Source organism: Crassostrea angulata, chromosome 1 (genome assembly GCF_025612915.1).
Source record: "Crassostrea angulata isolate pt1a10 chromosome 1, ASM2561291v2, whole genome shotgun sequence".
NCBI lineage: Eukaryota > Metazoa > Mollusca > Bivalvia > Ostreida > Ostreidae > Magallana > Magallana angulata.
In genome coordinates this window covers 42223204-42239178 of record NC_069111.1, presented here as the reverse complement: position 1 = coordinate 42239178, position 15975 = coordinate 42223204, and the positions used below count along the sequence as shown (strand labels likewise).

The window sequence follows — 15975 nt, the reverse complement described above, 5'->3', positions numbered from 1 at the left end:
ACCAAAAGCTTGCCGATAATCACTTCTACATGAAAGTTCAGTCTTAAAAGTAAAATCTAGTGTATTTATTCCATCATAATATTACATGTACATGATGGTATAGGTCATTTAAGTCATTCACTAAATGACTACTTTAACCCGGAGCAGAGAGAAGCAATTAAAAAAGATAAAACGTATTTAGTGACTACTGCAGGTCCGAGATCTCTTAATTACAAACCGATCTACTATTTATCAATTTCTGTGAGAATAAAAAAATAATACAATGTATTTACAACACATTTATTTCAAAACTATATCAAACACATGGCAAAATTTCCCGTTGCACATTCTTCTATATTCCATCCACTGACAATCTTCAATATCCTGTCTGTATTATCCACTTCTTTCGAACACTTTCCATCGGTGAGTGCGCTCTCGATGATAACTTTGGAGTCTCCGGCAATAATCCAGTGAACAAATTAATATAACATGATACATACTGACGCAATTACAACGACGTCCTTGCTACTAGTAGAATTTACATAAAAAGGTGAGGCGTGAAACATCTTGACATAAACCTACAAAGAGAAGACGGAAAGAAAGATAACGGTACACCTAGCAATACAAACTTAACCTTCAAATATGCACCAAAAGATTTTGATTGCGCGGTATTCAACTGAAACACTTGCATCGATTGTGTAAACGTGATAAAGTTAAAAAAAAAATTTCGGCTGGCAATGGGTTTTTCCGTTTTAAAGTTTCATTTCTTTTCAAATGGTGCATATTTGTTTAGATATCAATAGCAAATACAGTGCATAAAATGACAGAATACAAAATCAAAACAAAATTAAAAAGACTATGAATTGATGTGCTTCAGTTTTACATAAAAAGCAATCTGAATAAAACTGAAGCACCAATCAAACTAACAGAGTATGCTCTAGGAATCAGAATACCAACAATACAGAGCAATTGTAGTTATGCATTAAACAACGTCAGGACAATCTAAACTCTTCAGTCTTGCATTTAAAATCATTTTGTAATGACTCATACGTTGTTATATTGACTCGCACGTGCTCTTTCATTCATTCATTCTGCAACCCGAATTACAATAGTAAGCAAATTAATTTCCAACCAAATCGATGAATACAATTTTTAACAGTTTAGAAGAGCAATCCACTTACAAAGTTCACCCCTTCTCTCTCTCTCTCTCTCTCTCTCTCTCTCTCTCTCTCATTTTTTCAAGATACAAATTACTCCCTCTCTAATACCTCTCACTTATTACTATCAATTTATAGAAATGCATGGGTTTTTTCACATTCATTCATATTTGTTACTGCTCTCAAACATTAGATTCAGAGACAATTTTGCCATTTCACATAGATGCACGTGGTCTTTTAAACGGATACTAAAGACAAAATAAAATTACAAAAAAAAATCCTCACAAGAGAATGAAAATTTAAAATCTAAATAATCCTCATCATTGAAAATCTTATTTCGTAGGCACCAAGCAAAAGTATGAGATACAAATTGTGTAAATTGCAATTAAAAAAAAAGACCTATAATATTATTTATAAACAATGAACTGTCATTCTATTCATTTTTGCTATAATCAAATAACTTTCAATTTATATGACATTTATAAAGTTGTAATGACTTGTCATTGAACCAGTCTAGTTAAAATTAAATGTTGGATCTGCTTGTTTCTAAGGCCAGCATTAATAATTTATATGTTTGTTGTACTCCGACCCAAAATTTTCATAGTAAATAGCTTTTTTCTTTTAATTTTCTTGATAATCCGATAATCAAAATATTTTTTCATATACTGAGAAAGATAAACAAATTCCATATTATTGATACAAAAACACAATCTAAATGAGTTTTTAATATGATATGTACAATCAATTTTTTTTAAAAATCAAACTCAAAATGCTGAAAAATTATTGGGTACAGGCGATGGGTCAAACAAATCAATTTTTAATTCTGACCTATCTATCCAACATCTTATTTTACTTGGATAGGTCAATGAACTTCCAGCATCCTATATATCATGCATTGGAGGTAGATATATTAAATCACATAGTGCCATTTCTTCCAAACCTTACGCTTTACATATTCGTTCATGTTCGTATCACTCATCCTCACTTCTAGTAAACTGTTTCATATAAATTTTAAATAACTTTTCCCCTTTAAAATAATTTGGAAGGGTTGGTTTAGGATGACAGAATACATGTATTGTATTTTTAAACATAATCTTATTTATTTGAAATAATCTGAAAAAAACTTCTCTTAAAAGCTTTTTTCCCCTTTCTCTCTTTTTTAGATTTATATATTAAGTTATAAACATATGAAGTTGTGGTACAAATGTGACTCTAATGATATGAATAGTTATAATAAATATTAGACATAAACATATTCAAAAACAAAGCAGAATATACTACAAAGTATTGCACAGCATTACACCTTTATATAAATGAACCTGAAGAAGACAGGTATACTTAGAGAGGTGACATTTGGGATAACCCCTTTTTTTTCTCTACAGGCGAAACACAATTCATTTATTAGGCTATCAAACAAAATAAAGTATTTAAAGCAGTTACAAATTAAAACCCCGTTCATTTAATGTATATGATCAAACTTTTTAGTAAATATTACAGATATGAAAAAAGTGGGAACTAAATATGAGTAAAAACAATGCATCAAGTTTTCTAATTAAATAAAGTAATTATTAATAGTGATTTCAATTCCTGCATTTAACACTGTAAAACCCAGTTTATTCAACTAGTTGATGAAACATTTTTGTTCATAGGAAACAGGGAAACCCAATACATTTGAAATGTTATTTTGGTAAATTCATGGAGTACATGTATTACTTTTGATACTCAGTTCCTCTAATCTAAAGTATTTTTATCATTCTTAAGGCATTTTTTGTGCATCACTCCATATACAATCATAATCGCTTTTACCAATTTTTTTTATCTGAGAAAAATACTTTTTTTTCCAAATGAATCAAAACTACATGTATATATTACTTAGCATGGTACATCGTAAATAGAAATGAAGATGATAGGCATAACACATGTATTTGATATATCTTGCAACAGAACAGTGCAATGTAAATCAACCACTCATGAAAACCATGTATCTGTACAATTAAAAAACAAAATAGTCATTAGTTACTTATAACTACTAGTAAGTAAACTCCTCGGAGGATGAAGCAGACATCACTGAAATCTACATAACAAATCTTAATCAAAAGTGTGTCTTTGCTGAAATGAAATGTTATTAAATGAAAAATCTACCTTAAAATATACAACACAGAATTTACACCAATAAAAATGGAAGAAATTTTTAAAAATTAAAATGGATATTGATGTTAAAACCTTTAATGAACATTTTTATTGGTGCATTATATCAGCTGACAGTTTGCGCATTCATGTTGAGTTAATACATGTTGTAACTTGTCAGTATTGGTAATATGTCCCATAGAGGACCTTACAACATTGCATGCACAATATGTTTTACATAGTCACCTTATTGACATGTAACTGGACATGAACACACTGTTTATGAGTTTTAACTATCTAAACATCAATTAATTCAATAACAAATGATTACAATTGAATACAAGCTTAAAACCTGCAAAAAATATATTCAAGTAAATATCAAATCTTAATCAAAGTTTACTGAGTTAAATCTGTGCTTCATATAAATAGATTTTGACCTCTTATTTTCTGACACTTACCTTTCCACTTACCTTTGTAACTGTACGGTATAAACTTGACATACACTGCACATGTATGTTTTTTGATATACATGGCACAGGTATGTCTTTCAAATGCACACATCCACACAAACACACATACAATACATATTTATACACTGATATGGTTCGGAGGCTATGCATCAAAAGATTTACAATCAGAAAGTACATGTATGGGCTGATGAAAGCGAAACATGGATGTCAAATGATAAATACAGCAAGTTTTCCACGATCATTTTTACATAGTTAATTAAAATGAGTCAAGGTCTATGGCAGACAATTTAAGAGTCAGGCTTGGTAATGCACAAATTCATATAATTTGTTTCATCTTGGTTTCAGACTATAAGACAATCTTTCAGCAAATTCACAGAGATAAAGAGTCTTAGAGGGGGTTTTTTTACCATCAAATCAATGTAATTGGGATTCTAAATCTCAAAGTTATAAATGAATGAGTACAACTTCCAATACAATCAAATATGAGGCAGTATACAAAATTTCTCTAATTCTGAAATAATATATAGCTTTGATCTGTTTGTATTCCTAAATTTGACAACTGGTGTTATTCAAGATAACGTTCTTAAATCACTTTCTTATACAAAACATGCACAGTCGATGTAAAGTGGACAAATTGCCTAAAAAAGGCAAAAAAAGTTTGAATTTTGTAAAATTACAAAGGGGCCTTAGTATATGACTGGTATACCCTTCAAATATAAATAAAGCAAAGGGTAAAAAAAAATAAATGGAAAAAATAAACTTGTGAAATTTCTTTGGCACATATTGGGCAAAAAAGCCATAAAATCTAACATCAAAACAAAAAAAAGTCTGGATGTAGAGAGTCCAGAATAATTCCAATGTAAGAAAATACACAAAGATGAATGACTAGAAGATTATCAGGCCAATTGTATAACTCAGTTCACAAAGCCTGTCAAAATATATCTGCAGATGTTCAAGAGTTTTTATATATCTCTTATTACAGTCATATCTAAAAAAAAAAAAAAAAAAAAGATTCGATTGTCATTAAAACATTAGTATCCAACCACCCTTCTAATTCAGTATTTGCATTCTTAAAGCAATATGAGCTGTATTTCTTAGAATTTTATTTTGCTGCGAAAACCTGCTAGAACGATAAGACTGCGTATAACTTAAACTTTTATGATAAATAAGAATTGAAATAATAATTAATTTTTGTCAAAGGAAATATTTCTCTTCTAATGAATATATAGCTAATCAATTTTTGTACAGGACGACAATAATTCAGTTTTGCTCCAAATAAGGCTTCTTAACAGCCTTTTCCACAAAAATATGGCTAAGAGAAATTTAAAAACCATGATATTTCTGTCATTTTAGTACAAAAGAACATTTTAGTAAAAAAAAAATTCAACATGAAAAATGCAGCTCATATTGCTTTAAGGCAATATATGCTTTACCAACAAGATACATTTTAAAATTTTGATGAAATAATAAAAAAAAATCCTTAAGCAAAAACATGAAAAGAAAAGGCTTGAGAATCTACAGATCACTTGTCAGGTACAGTGCCTAATACAAAACAAGGTAGTCCTCATTCTAAATAGATCTCTTATACAAAACAAAACGGTGTGTAAATATGGGCCAAACTATCGACATTTAACTGATTTACAATGACACATTTTGCAACTTCCTCATTTTTAAGTGTAATGTAGATGGAATGACTTAATTTTTCCAGTGAATATAATTTTAGTTCTAAGTTTTAAAACTCATTAAAAGCATTCATGAATTTGATTTTAAGGCATTCCATCTTTTAACAAACTTCTAATTCAAGCTAGAGAATATGGCTTTAAATGGACAACTTACACATCTTTAAAATTGACAGGTAGTTTTTGCTTAGTTTTTTTTTTATTTTTTACAATATGGGCAGATAGACCTATCAATAATCACATTTTATGGGTATTTCCAGAATTATGGGACAAAATGCACCATCGGTGAGGAAAAGAGTAGCCTCTATTTCTACATCTGTAAAAAGAAAGGTAACGATTTTTACAACTTAAGTAAAAAAATCCTACATAACATAGCTTAAAAATGGCACTTACCTTTATTATTACTGGAAATGACTTATGTGGAACTGATACTGACAGAATGGCAATCATTTACACAGAAACAGTAAGTGAACAGAGGCATGCAACAATTTTGAGGCATATTCTTATACAATCAGCATCACTATTTCATCACCTGTATTAGGCAAGCTGCCCATGGAGTAATCCCTGAAAGTCAAGCTGTTAGTCAACAAATGAATCCTTATTTTGTTCTTACCAAATAAAAAGCAAAATTAATGTCGTCGGCTGCTGTATTCACGTTCCCTGTCCCTGTCTCTTTCTCTGTCTCTATCTCGGTGAGACCGAGATGAAGAGGAACTGGACTCGGCCTCATAATGGCGATCTCGTTCTCGACTTCTCTCTCGGTACTCTCTTTCCCTGTCGCGACTTCGTGATCTGTGACTGCGACTTCTTTCCTTGCGCTCTCTGTCCCTCTCTCTGGACCTCGACCTTCTGCTGCTGCTCCTAAACAATTGGTAAAATAATTTTAAGAGACCTTCTACCATCTGAATAATCTTATTTTCTTGGATAATCAATAGAACAGTTAGGAGGTAAGTATTTCAACGAAAACAGAAAGGCAGTCATACAAGTTCAAATGATGATTCTGAAACAAGTCTAAATTCATAAATGTAGTTTAAGGTTGTTTTTTGTTGTTTTTTTACTTTTTTGGGGGGGGGGGGGGGGGGGTTCAGTTCTGTGCTGATATCAGCTAACAAATCCTTTTTAAACAATTAAAAACTCTTGGTTCAACAAATACATTACAGACACAGACAGTATCTCTTACTTGGATCCATAAGACTTTTCCTCAATTCCATGAAGTGTATCCTGCAAGGAGCTGATCAGGATCTTACAGCGATCATCACTGGCAATCTTAGACTGCTTGATGAGAGAGATGGCCGTCACCAAAGTCTCTATTGCACTGGCAAATTCACCTGCAAGATACAAATGAAGATAAATATGATATTAATTTCCACAAATTACACACATCTCATAGATTGATTACTGTTTGTTTGAACCACCACTGTAAGATTTACAGACCTGCACTAGCATCTTGAACTGCTCTTGAAATAGCACTGCTAGATACCGTTTTGTTTCTCTGAAATATCTCTTCAAACTCTTGTTCACTGAGTGCTGGGGACTGTGGCTCAGGTCTACAAGACAACAGAAAGGATTAAATAAAACGACATGGTAGGTGTTATGTAGCATTCTATGTTGTGTAATTCTTATGCTGCTGTAACACTCTTATTTACTTATTTACAGTTATATATCTAATTGGTTAACAATATCGATTCTACATTCAATTTATTTTACTACCAACATTAAGCTTCTATTCATAATGCCTTATTCTAGAGCATTTCTCAATTCTTACAAAATTCAATGTGGATCAAGTTAAGCTAACAAAAGAGAGATAACTCCTTCACTGATACAGTAAAACTCGGTTATAGCGAAGTCCTAGGAACCAATGGATATACTTCGTTATATCCGTAATTCGTTATATCCGTATAACGAATTCCTAATAATAACTATCGCAAATTCACTATAATTGTTGCCAATTGAGGCTTAAAATAAAAATACATAGCTTTGTTACCTCTAATAATCAGATTGTGAATTGAAAAATTTATATGAAAATTCATTCATTCAAACTGTTAGTGTTATGTTGAATGGTAGTGCAAACTTTTTAAACTGTAAAGAAATTCGTTATTAAAGTGTAAATTTTCGTTATTATTCACTTCTACGGGACTCAAAATCAGTTCGCTATATCCGTAAATTCGCTATATCCGTGTTTTGCTAAAAGAGTTTTACTGTAGTAATACATAATGGATTATCCTTCTTTTCCAGTGAGGGGAGAATGATTAATGCCCCTCCTTCTCTTATGGAAATTCTTATTTTTGAAATGATGTCAAAAATTAAGATTAGTAATATTCAAAGATACAATAAAAATTTGCTGTAATTTCAATGTTGGTTTTCAATGCACTAATAAATCTATCCACCTTTCTTTGCCTTATAAGAATTGTAAGTTTACATAGAAATATCTAACAGTTACATCATAATAGCGATATGTGATATCAATGTGAATGTCAGAAATATCTAACAGTTACATCATAATAGTGATGTGTTATCAATATGAATGTCACCTTTCTGTTGGAGGTCTGGCATAATGATCACTTGGATATGACACAGGGGGTGGAGCTCTGTATGGGTCGTGATGTCCAGGCGCTGCATGCGGCTGAAACAAGTAAATGAAGTGCAAATATAAAACATTCAAAAATCAATTAAAAACAATTTCTTTAAATAGCAAAAAGAATGAATGAATTTATGTTATAAAATTCTCATATGTTCATTTGATTCTTACCATAGTTGGAGGTGGTCCACCATGTTGAGGTGGGAAGAAGGCTGGGTTGACATGAGGGGCCGGGGCTGGGGGATGTCCAGGAGGGGGGATAGAAATCGGGGGCTGCTGGTGAGGCATTCCTGTGAATAGAAGAAACCAACATGTACTCATCATACCTACAAAGGATCTCAGCTATACCTATAAATAAATGGGATCTCACAGCCTGGGACCTCCTTTTTGCATCAGCTATTAAACAAACACATTTTATATAATTAGTGGAAACAATCACTCATTTATGTGCTTCTCAAAGGAGAATTCTTCCTGTACCTGGTGTGTTTGGGTTATATACAGTAAAACAGGGGTTAAATCATGAACAATGCTACAACTGTCTGAAGAGAATTAGTAAGAAATTGAGAGAAGTGCCCTACCAGGTCCTGGGGGTCGGGCTCCCGGAGGTGGGACCGGCTGAGGTCCTGGTGGAGGGCCAAGTGGAGGGTAAGGTGCTGAAAGGAACAGAAACATTACAGAAACTAATACACGGTACAGTTTGTTATTTATGGTGGCTAATATTTGGTTAATACATGTACTTCCATGGCAAGAGTGTGAGCAAATATTTAGTGTGCAGAAAAAAAAATTTTGTTTAAAATAAAAATTACTATAAATAACCAAATAATCAGCCTCCACAAATGAGAATGAATATCTCCAACAGTGCTAGAACTAAATGTTAATAATAATTGTTAAGTTTTTATTATAAATACAAAAAGTAATCTGAGACTATGATCCTGAAAGTTCTATAAGGTCTGTTGAAGTGGATATTCTTGAAGACTAGCATTTAATTTCTTATTGATTTTGCAAAAGGGAAAGCTTGCAAACAAGAAGACAATTTTGTCAAAGAATAGTTCTGAACTTACACAATTCAAAGTCATAAACCAAAAATATCATGATGTATAAGAAAGCCTACGCTGGAATATAAACTTGGTGCTTAGGCCAAAAAAAATTAATCATTAGTTTCTCGGGCCAAAATTTTGAAATTTTGATGAGGCAGGCAGGTTTTTTTTTTTTTTTTTTTTTTTTTAAAGACAAAATTTACAATGAAGGTAACTCATATTACCGGTATATGAATTATTTGTGTACACATCAGCAGATATTCATCAAGCTCATACATTGGCAAAGTTTAAACATTTGTTTTAATTTGTTCTTTTTAGTTTAAACTGTTCTGTTTCCTTTTATAAGGTTGAGTTTTTGCATAGGAACAAACAAGACAAATGGTTTATGCCTTTGCTTCATTTTACGGCCCATCTTTCCCCTCCACAGTAATAACAGAAGTCTAAACTAAATTAGGGGTCTTCTTATGGCATTTTACTAGTTGAATTTGCCATATAAAAATTTATCAAATAAAGCATTCATTTGGGGTGTTTTCTTATCTATCTTCAGTGCCTGACAGAAGAAAAAGTAAATAAGTCATCATAAAATTCTCAAACAATACAAGTGTCCTTTATTCCTGCTTCTATGCAATATCACAGAGGCTTCAATTTCTGAAGAGAACAAAGAAATTTCAGTGGTTGTGTTAACAGGGACCAACCCAGAGCAAACTTAGTTTAGGGAGACTTCACTTCTGAAGTTCTCCATCACAGAAAAATAGGGAGAAATTTGAGAAATCAGGTAGACTTCCATTCTTTGACAATGGCATAATGCTAATGATAATACATTTATACACAGATTCAACCTTAATTTGAATTTGATGAAGCAAGTCAATTAAAAATAAAACAACTCCTAAAAAATTTAAAATCTTATACAATTTTTAAAATTTAATTCATTATGTGTATTCATACATTTTGTAGGTGAAATGTCTCGTAACTGTGTTGGCTAAATGAAAAATAAAATCAGTCTATGTGTTTAAGTGTATTTTGGAGGTATTAGTCCAACCCTTTGACCCAATTACAACCGTCATATAGTTGGTTGTACAGAATTTTTTAGTTAAAGATAACTGTAGACAAGCGGTTTCATGATTATTTTAGCACTAACTTGGCAGAGTTATTAATTAATTACAAGTTACCAACTAATTGTAATATCAGCACCTAAAGTTATAAACATCCGTTGCAATTTTCAGTGCACAGTATGTGGTTGCATCAACCGTATTTATAACCCCTGAAGATAAGACAGTCGGTAGTTATTAATCACAACAGGGGTTAACTTAGGCTATGAAAATGTCTTTTGAATTAGATGATTATCATTTTATTGCATTTGGAGTTAACTTTCACGATCGTGAACTCAGAGAATACAGGGCAACTTCAACCTCTCTTTCTGAGGAAATTCTGGCGAAGTTACCAAGCACAAAGCGAGTTATTATATTTACATAAAGTTGTATTTAGCTCAGGTAGCCCCCTTGGTTGGTCACTGGGTAGATGTTTCAGATAAAATAACGTTTTTCACTGACAGAGACAAGCATTTGATCTGAGCGTTTGTTTACTTAGATTCCATAATAGAGAAAACCGATAATGATAAGATATAAAAAATCCGGAAAAATAATGATAAAAATGTTTGATGCGGCGATGATTTTACTGATGCGGCGGTGCCTGAGAAACAAATCATTAATTTTTTTTGGCCTTATAATCACCTATTTTCCTGCAAACCTTTGAAACAAAACCTCACCTTGGCATCAGCAACATTCACATCACCCAATATCCACATTTACCATACCTTGCCAACTTTCCATCATGCAATATCTACACATGCTTCCCCTTTAATGCCTTTTCCCCAACACCACAGAATTCATACCAGTTTATTTCTTTAATAAATATCAGTTATGTGTTTCAGGTAATGGGCAATATGCTTTTAATCTGTCTTCTATATACCATTTCAGTGTGGATATTACCATTTCTTAGGTTGAATTGACAAGAAATAGCCCTTATTGAAAAACAGAGACTGCTTTTAAGAAGGCACAACTTACTGCCTGGAGGTGGAGGTTGAGTAAAGACATCTATAAATAGTAACACAACATTAAACACTCCAAACACCTCTCAAAATAAAGATAGAAGCCTTCAACTCTGTATTAGCAACCACTAAAATGTCATGTAATGAATGGAAAATCAAAACAAAAGAAATCAAGATATTCAAACAAGGTATTAACCTTCACATTTAACAACATTGGTTAATAGTGTTTAACTCCTGTATAAATTTTCATAAATTTAAATATTATCTTTCAAATTTTAATACGGATAAAGAATAATTCTGAAGAGATTAAATAATTCCACTTTTCCAAGTAATTCCCTCAGTCATAAACTTTACATGTACAATTCCTAAGAAGTGATAAAAATCACCAAAATGATACCCTTTCATTGAATGTATTTGCAGTGGGCATGCTAAAATGACACCTGCTCATATTGTTCTGTTAATATGGCAAATTCTGTTAGTAAAAGCTAATAGTGTGAATATTTCTTCTGGAAAAGGAGTTGTTATAGGCTCTGACTGATCTCTTTCGTAGTTTATACTTCATAATTCAAGTGCAAAACTAAATACATGAAGATGTGAAAATATTACAGAGCATGAAAAAAATAATAAATTCCCATTTTATTTTCTGTGTCGTTCCAAATCTACATGTACATGTGCCTTGTAAAAAAAATATCTATTCTTGCATGTGAATAAAAAATGCAACACAATGAATTCTTACCTGGTCCTGGGGGTCTGTCCCATTCGGGTCTGGGTGGGGGACCCCTGGGGTCCGCTGGGGGTGGTCCCCTTATTGGTGGTGGTGGACCTCTCATCATCTGAAATCATTGAAAATGAATGTCACTGTACAGAAAATTGCTCAAAAAATCAACAAGTACATTCCATGGGCACCTGAAGTTTGGATACTTCTTTACCCCCCCCCCCCCTTTTTCTGAATTTCTTTAGTTGGGATTTTTTCTTCAAAATGTATGAATATATCAATTAAATATAAGTGGATAAAAATTAAATTTACACATTTTAGAGAAATTATTATAACAATAACAACAAATCAGAAAAAGGGACAGGTTAGGGGGATGATAGTAGTATCAAAACTTAAGATCCTGTGCCACACTCCAGTTTTAGACTTTAACACTTACAACAGCTGGAGGAGGGCCCAGAGTTCTTGGGGGAAATCCTGGTGGGAACTGCACCTGTGGGGGAGGACCAGACACCGGTGGCATACCTGTACAATGAAAAAAAGAGTTGAGTTTCCTTTAGTCTTCTTTACATTTTAACATTGCAAAAGAAAAAGAATTGCTCAAGATAATGGATTGAACAGCTAATTTTTTTTTTAATTACGTATTTATAAAAATAATTAAGTTCAATAGTTTTCAAACAAAAACTTTTCTAAGGAACAACAAATCTTTCCCCACCCTACCCCTTGGGCAGCATTCAAAAGGGGGATCTTTTTCACACAAGATTATTTAAAATTAAGCAAAGCAGGGATTTATCAGTAATCTTCTAATGAGCAAGAATCCGTCTATTTCATATTCATTTTTTTTTCAATCTAGCTGCATAATTTTCCTCACATTGTTGAACAGTTCACTAAGATTGAAGGCCTTACCTGGCATGATTGGGGCACCTGTCGGGGGTGGGCCTGTGGGTGGGGGCCCTGACACGGTCGGGCCAGAGGGCCTCTGTTGCTGGCGATTCACAAATGGCTGCTTCTGTTGGGTCCTTGAAGGACTGTGACTTCTTTGGTGACCTTTGTTCGTATTTCCTTAATTATATGGAAGTTGATACCCATAAAAAACAGTTGCATATGTATTTTTAGGAAAAGTTTTTGGCTGTAAAAACATGTTATCATGATAACTCTACTTTCCGCTTAAAATTTATAATTAACTGAACATAGGCATTGAATTTATCCTCATACCTCTTTCTAACTAAATAGAGAACAAAACACTTAATCTGAAATTACATATTTTACAAGAGGAATATCATGTACATGTAATTTCCGTTTCACAGAATCTCTTAAAAATTTGTCCAACACAACTACAAACATAACAAAATATATATGGGGTTTTTATGTCATTGAATTAATAAAATAAAATTTCCTAAAAAAAATTGACACTAATAGGCTGTTCAAATTGCTTTTTAAGTCATTTATTATTTTATTAACTGGGGTCAGTTGAGCTGATTTCCTACCATTCTGTGCTGGAGGCTCTCCTTTCCGGGCCTGGGCCTCAAACTGACTCAAGGCCTGTCTGTTACAGTTAGAGATTTGTGGCACCTGTCCATGTATCTCCTTCTTTGGTAACTTCTCAAAAATCAACCGAGATGAATTGTCTGAACCAACAACAACAACAGCAAACCTATTTAATGAAAAAAAAATTGTTCAATGCTCTTATTATCTCAACTGATAAATAAATAAATGCAGTTTATACATTTTCCTCTATGATTTTCATAAAAAAGGGCATAGTAAAAATTTGTAGTTATTCTACACATTTACGTAAATCATTTGTTCAATGGACTGCCTTTAATACTTCCTCTCTTCAATACATTCTACTTTGTAATCTAAAAATTTTGCTTCAGTATCTAAAACAACTTTCTAAATGTTATTAAGCATTTCGTGTCAGATTTACCCTTTAGACTGTCCATTTGCTCTATTTTCATAGAACTTGATTTCCACCAAATCTGTTACACCTATGGCTGCCAAAGAATCAATTAAATCCTGGTCTGTTGTCCACTGAAATACAATAAAATGTAGCCATATTAGTACATAATTGAAAGTGAACCAGTAAATCCTATTGTAAACTCACAGCATATTAATACATAGAAAAAGACAATTAATTGTGGCCATAAATTTGTGTAACATAATAGTACTTGCTGGTCCACTTTCATTTCCACATTAATCGAATAAACCATGGGAATATTGAAACTGGAGGTTTTTTTTCTTTTGGCTATATGAATTTTTAAAGTTAATAACTTCACTTATTAATAAATTTTCCCAAAAAGTTATCAGTTTCAGTCTTTGAAAAAAAAACCAAACCCAAACAAGTCTAATGCCCTACTCCATGTACTCAGGAAAAGCTTCATGTGGCTGTATGTAAACTTGATATAAAACGGCTTGCTATTTTTTTTTCATAACTATTTATTTTAGGTTCCTATAGTAACTTTATATCACAGGTTTAATGGTGAACAGTACAGCTGTACACTTCTGTTTATTTTTTAGACCATGTTCCTTGATCCAAGTAGTACTGTTGAGGGTATCAAGTGCAATCATGACGGTTGGTTAGGTGAATGTATGAAAAATTCAAGTTAGTATAATTATTCTCTTCCATTAGATAAAGCAGATTCGAGATGAAGTATGCATGCTTGTTAAAATTTTCTTCATCTTACCCAGGTGAGATTGCCCACATAGAGGCTGATTCTCCGCCCTGTGTATCCAGAGGGGACAGTTACTGATGGTGTCGTCTTGGTCGGTGTATCTGGCTCTTGTTTTACCTAAGGAGTACCGGGTAAAAGAAATTCTTTAGAGCAAACAACTATCAAATTCCAATAACATTACTTCATATTTAGGAAATTTATATGCTAACGAAGTTACATTTAAAGCTTAATCTTTTTTACAAGCAAGGTTCAAGTAACATTGAGTTTACCTCTGCATTATCACCACTAGAGGGAGCTGTGATCACGTCATTGTAAAGATCATCATCTGCATTGAACTCGTTTTCCTGTTTGCAAAAAAAAGACGTCAAAACTATCATCATCGATAGGAGACTGTTTATAAACATGATCAATGGAATTATAAAATTTTAAGCAGCGTTCAATCACATTATTTATTTCCTTCTTATATCCTTTTTAAAGGGTTTGAGGTGTTTGTTTATTTTCGATCAAAAACATGTGTAAGCTTGGTTATAAAACAGCTGAAATGATTAATCAACTCAAATTTGTTAACTATGCCATTTATGTTGGCCGAGTTTTCAAATAAACAGAAGTGCAATGGTCGGGTCACGCTTTGTTGGTTGCACGGGAAGTAAAAATTTGTATGTGAATGAATAACAACGCTTCACAAAGTTATCCATACAATAAATATAATTTTAAACACTGTAAATCGTATCTTTGCAAGATAACAAAGATTACCTGATCAAAGCCTTCTTCTAAATTGTCGTACAAATCAATATCCACGCCATCGCCCGCCATTTTGTCTTCTTTGCTGAAATAAAAGTCTAAAGTCTAAAACTAAACTGGATATTAAACCCGGAAAAAAGACGGGAGATAAGAATGGCTAATGAACATAGGCCTATGGAAACACCATCAATCGTTTAATATGCAAAAATATGAAATTATATTATGGTTTGTACCATTCAGGTTATAATGAATTAAGAAGTTGACTTTCCCGATGGATTTATCTCAGCCGATCAGTGCTATTCAATCCCAGGCACGTAGCATCGTTTTTGAAAGTTGGGGGGAGGGGAAATATGCTACTTCCCAAAATTCTGAAAATCCCAATCCGTGGGGGGGGGGGGGGGGGGGGGGGGGGGCAGGTATACCTATATCTTCAACTTCACTTCTTATTACCGTATTTTCAATTCAAATTTTTAACATGGTCCAAGAAAAGTGTGGCGAGGATCAATTCCATGTTTATTCATGTTTTTAAGATGTAGAATATAGAAAAATCATTGCTGTGCCAAAAAGTAGGGGGGGGGGGCAGCCCTGCGACACTGCAATGCTTATAAGCCATTTTGTTTTATATCTGTAATGTTTTTTGGTTTTTTTTCAGATTCCATCCCCTTCCAAAAAAGGGGGAGCATGCTATATTATTGCAGCTACTACATGTACATGTAAATGTACTAAGCGTAACTGAAGTGCATTCATGGTGCAGTGAATTTCCATTTTCCATTAGGCAT

At 32.9% G+C, this 15975-nt stretch overlaps 1 protein-coding gene across 3 annotated transcripts; it reads right to left on the bottom strand.

Annotated features, from left to right (window-relative positions):
• Window positions 1-263: 263 nt before the first annotated feature.
• Window positions 264-15341, bottom strand: LOC128179318 (cleavage and polyadenylation specificity factor subunit 6-like). Of its 3 annotated transcripts, XM_052846723.1 has the most exons (16): window positions 15209-15341; window positions 14725-14799; window positions 14468-14572; window positions 13711-13814; window positions 13274-13440; window positions 12693-12848; window positions 12226-12311; window positions 11811-11907; window positions 11091-11120; window positions 8569-8643; window positions 8162-8280; window positions 7944-8035; window positions 6847-6959; window positions 6593-6740; window positions 6026-6273; window positions 264-557 (listed from the first exon to the last, which is right to left on the bottom strand). In XM_052846723.1, the coding sequence occupies exons 1-15, from the start codon at window positions 15266-15268 to the stop codon at window positions 6042-6044; spliced, it is 1659 nt and encodes a 552-aa protein (XP_052702683.1). In that variant the 5' UTR covers window positions 15269-15341; the 3' UTR covers window positions 264-557; window positions 6026-6041. The 3 variants fall into 3 exon arrangements, with proteins under 3 accessions (XP_052702683.1, XP_052702688.1, XP_052702695.1); XM_052846728.1 differs by lacking the exon at window positions 11091-11120; XM_052846735.1 differs by lacking the exons at window positions 8569-8643; window positions 11091-11120.
• Between the last annotated feature and the right edge of the window lie 634 nt (window positions 15342-15975).

Excerpts from the sequence above, each read along its gene's own strand:
- LOC128179318 (XM_052846723.1), bottom strand. The coding sequence starts at position 15,268 with ATGGCGGGCGATGGCGTGGATATTGATTTGTACGACAATTTAGAAGAA. Across the intron at positions 14,573-14,724 it reads CTAGTGGTGATAATGCAGAG|GTAAAACAAGAGCCAGATAC; the intron begins GTAAACTCAATG and ends GGTACTCCTTAG. Across the intron at positions 8,644-11,090 it reads TCAACCTCCACCTCCAGGCA|CACCTTACCCTCCACTTGGC; the intron begins GTAAGTTGTGCC and ends TGTTCCTTTCAG.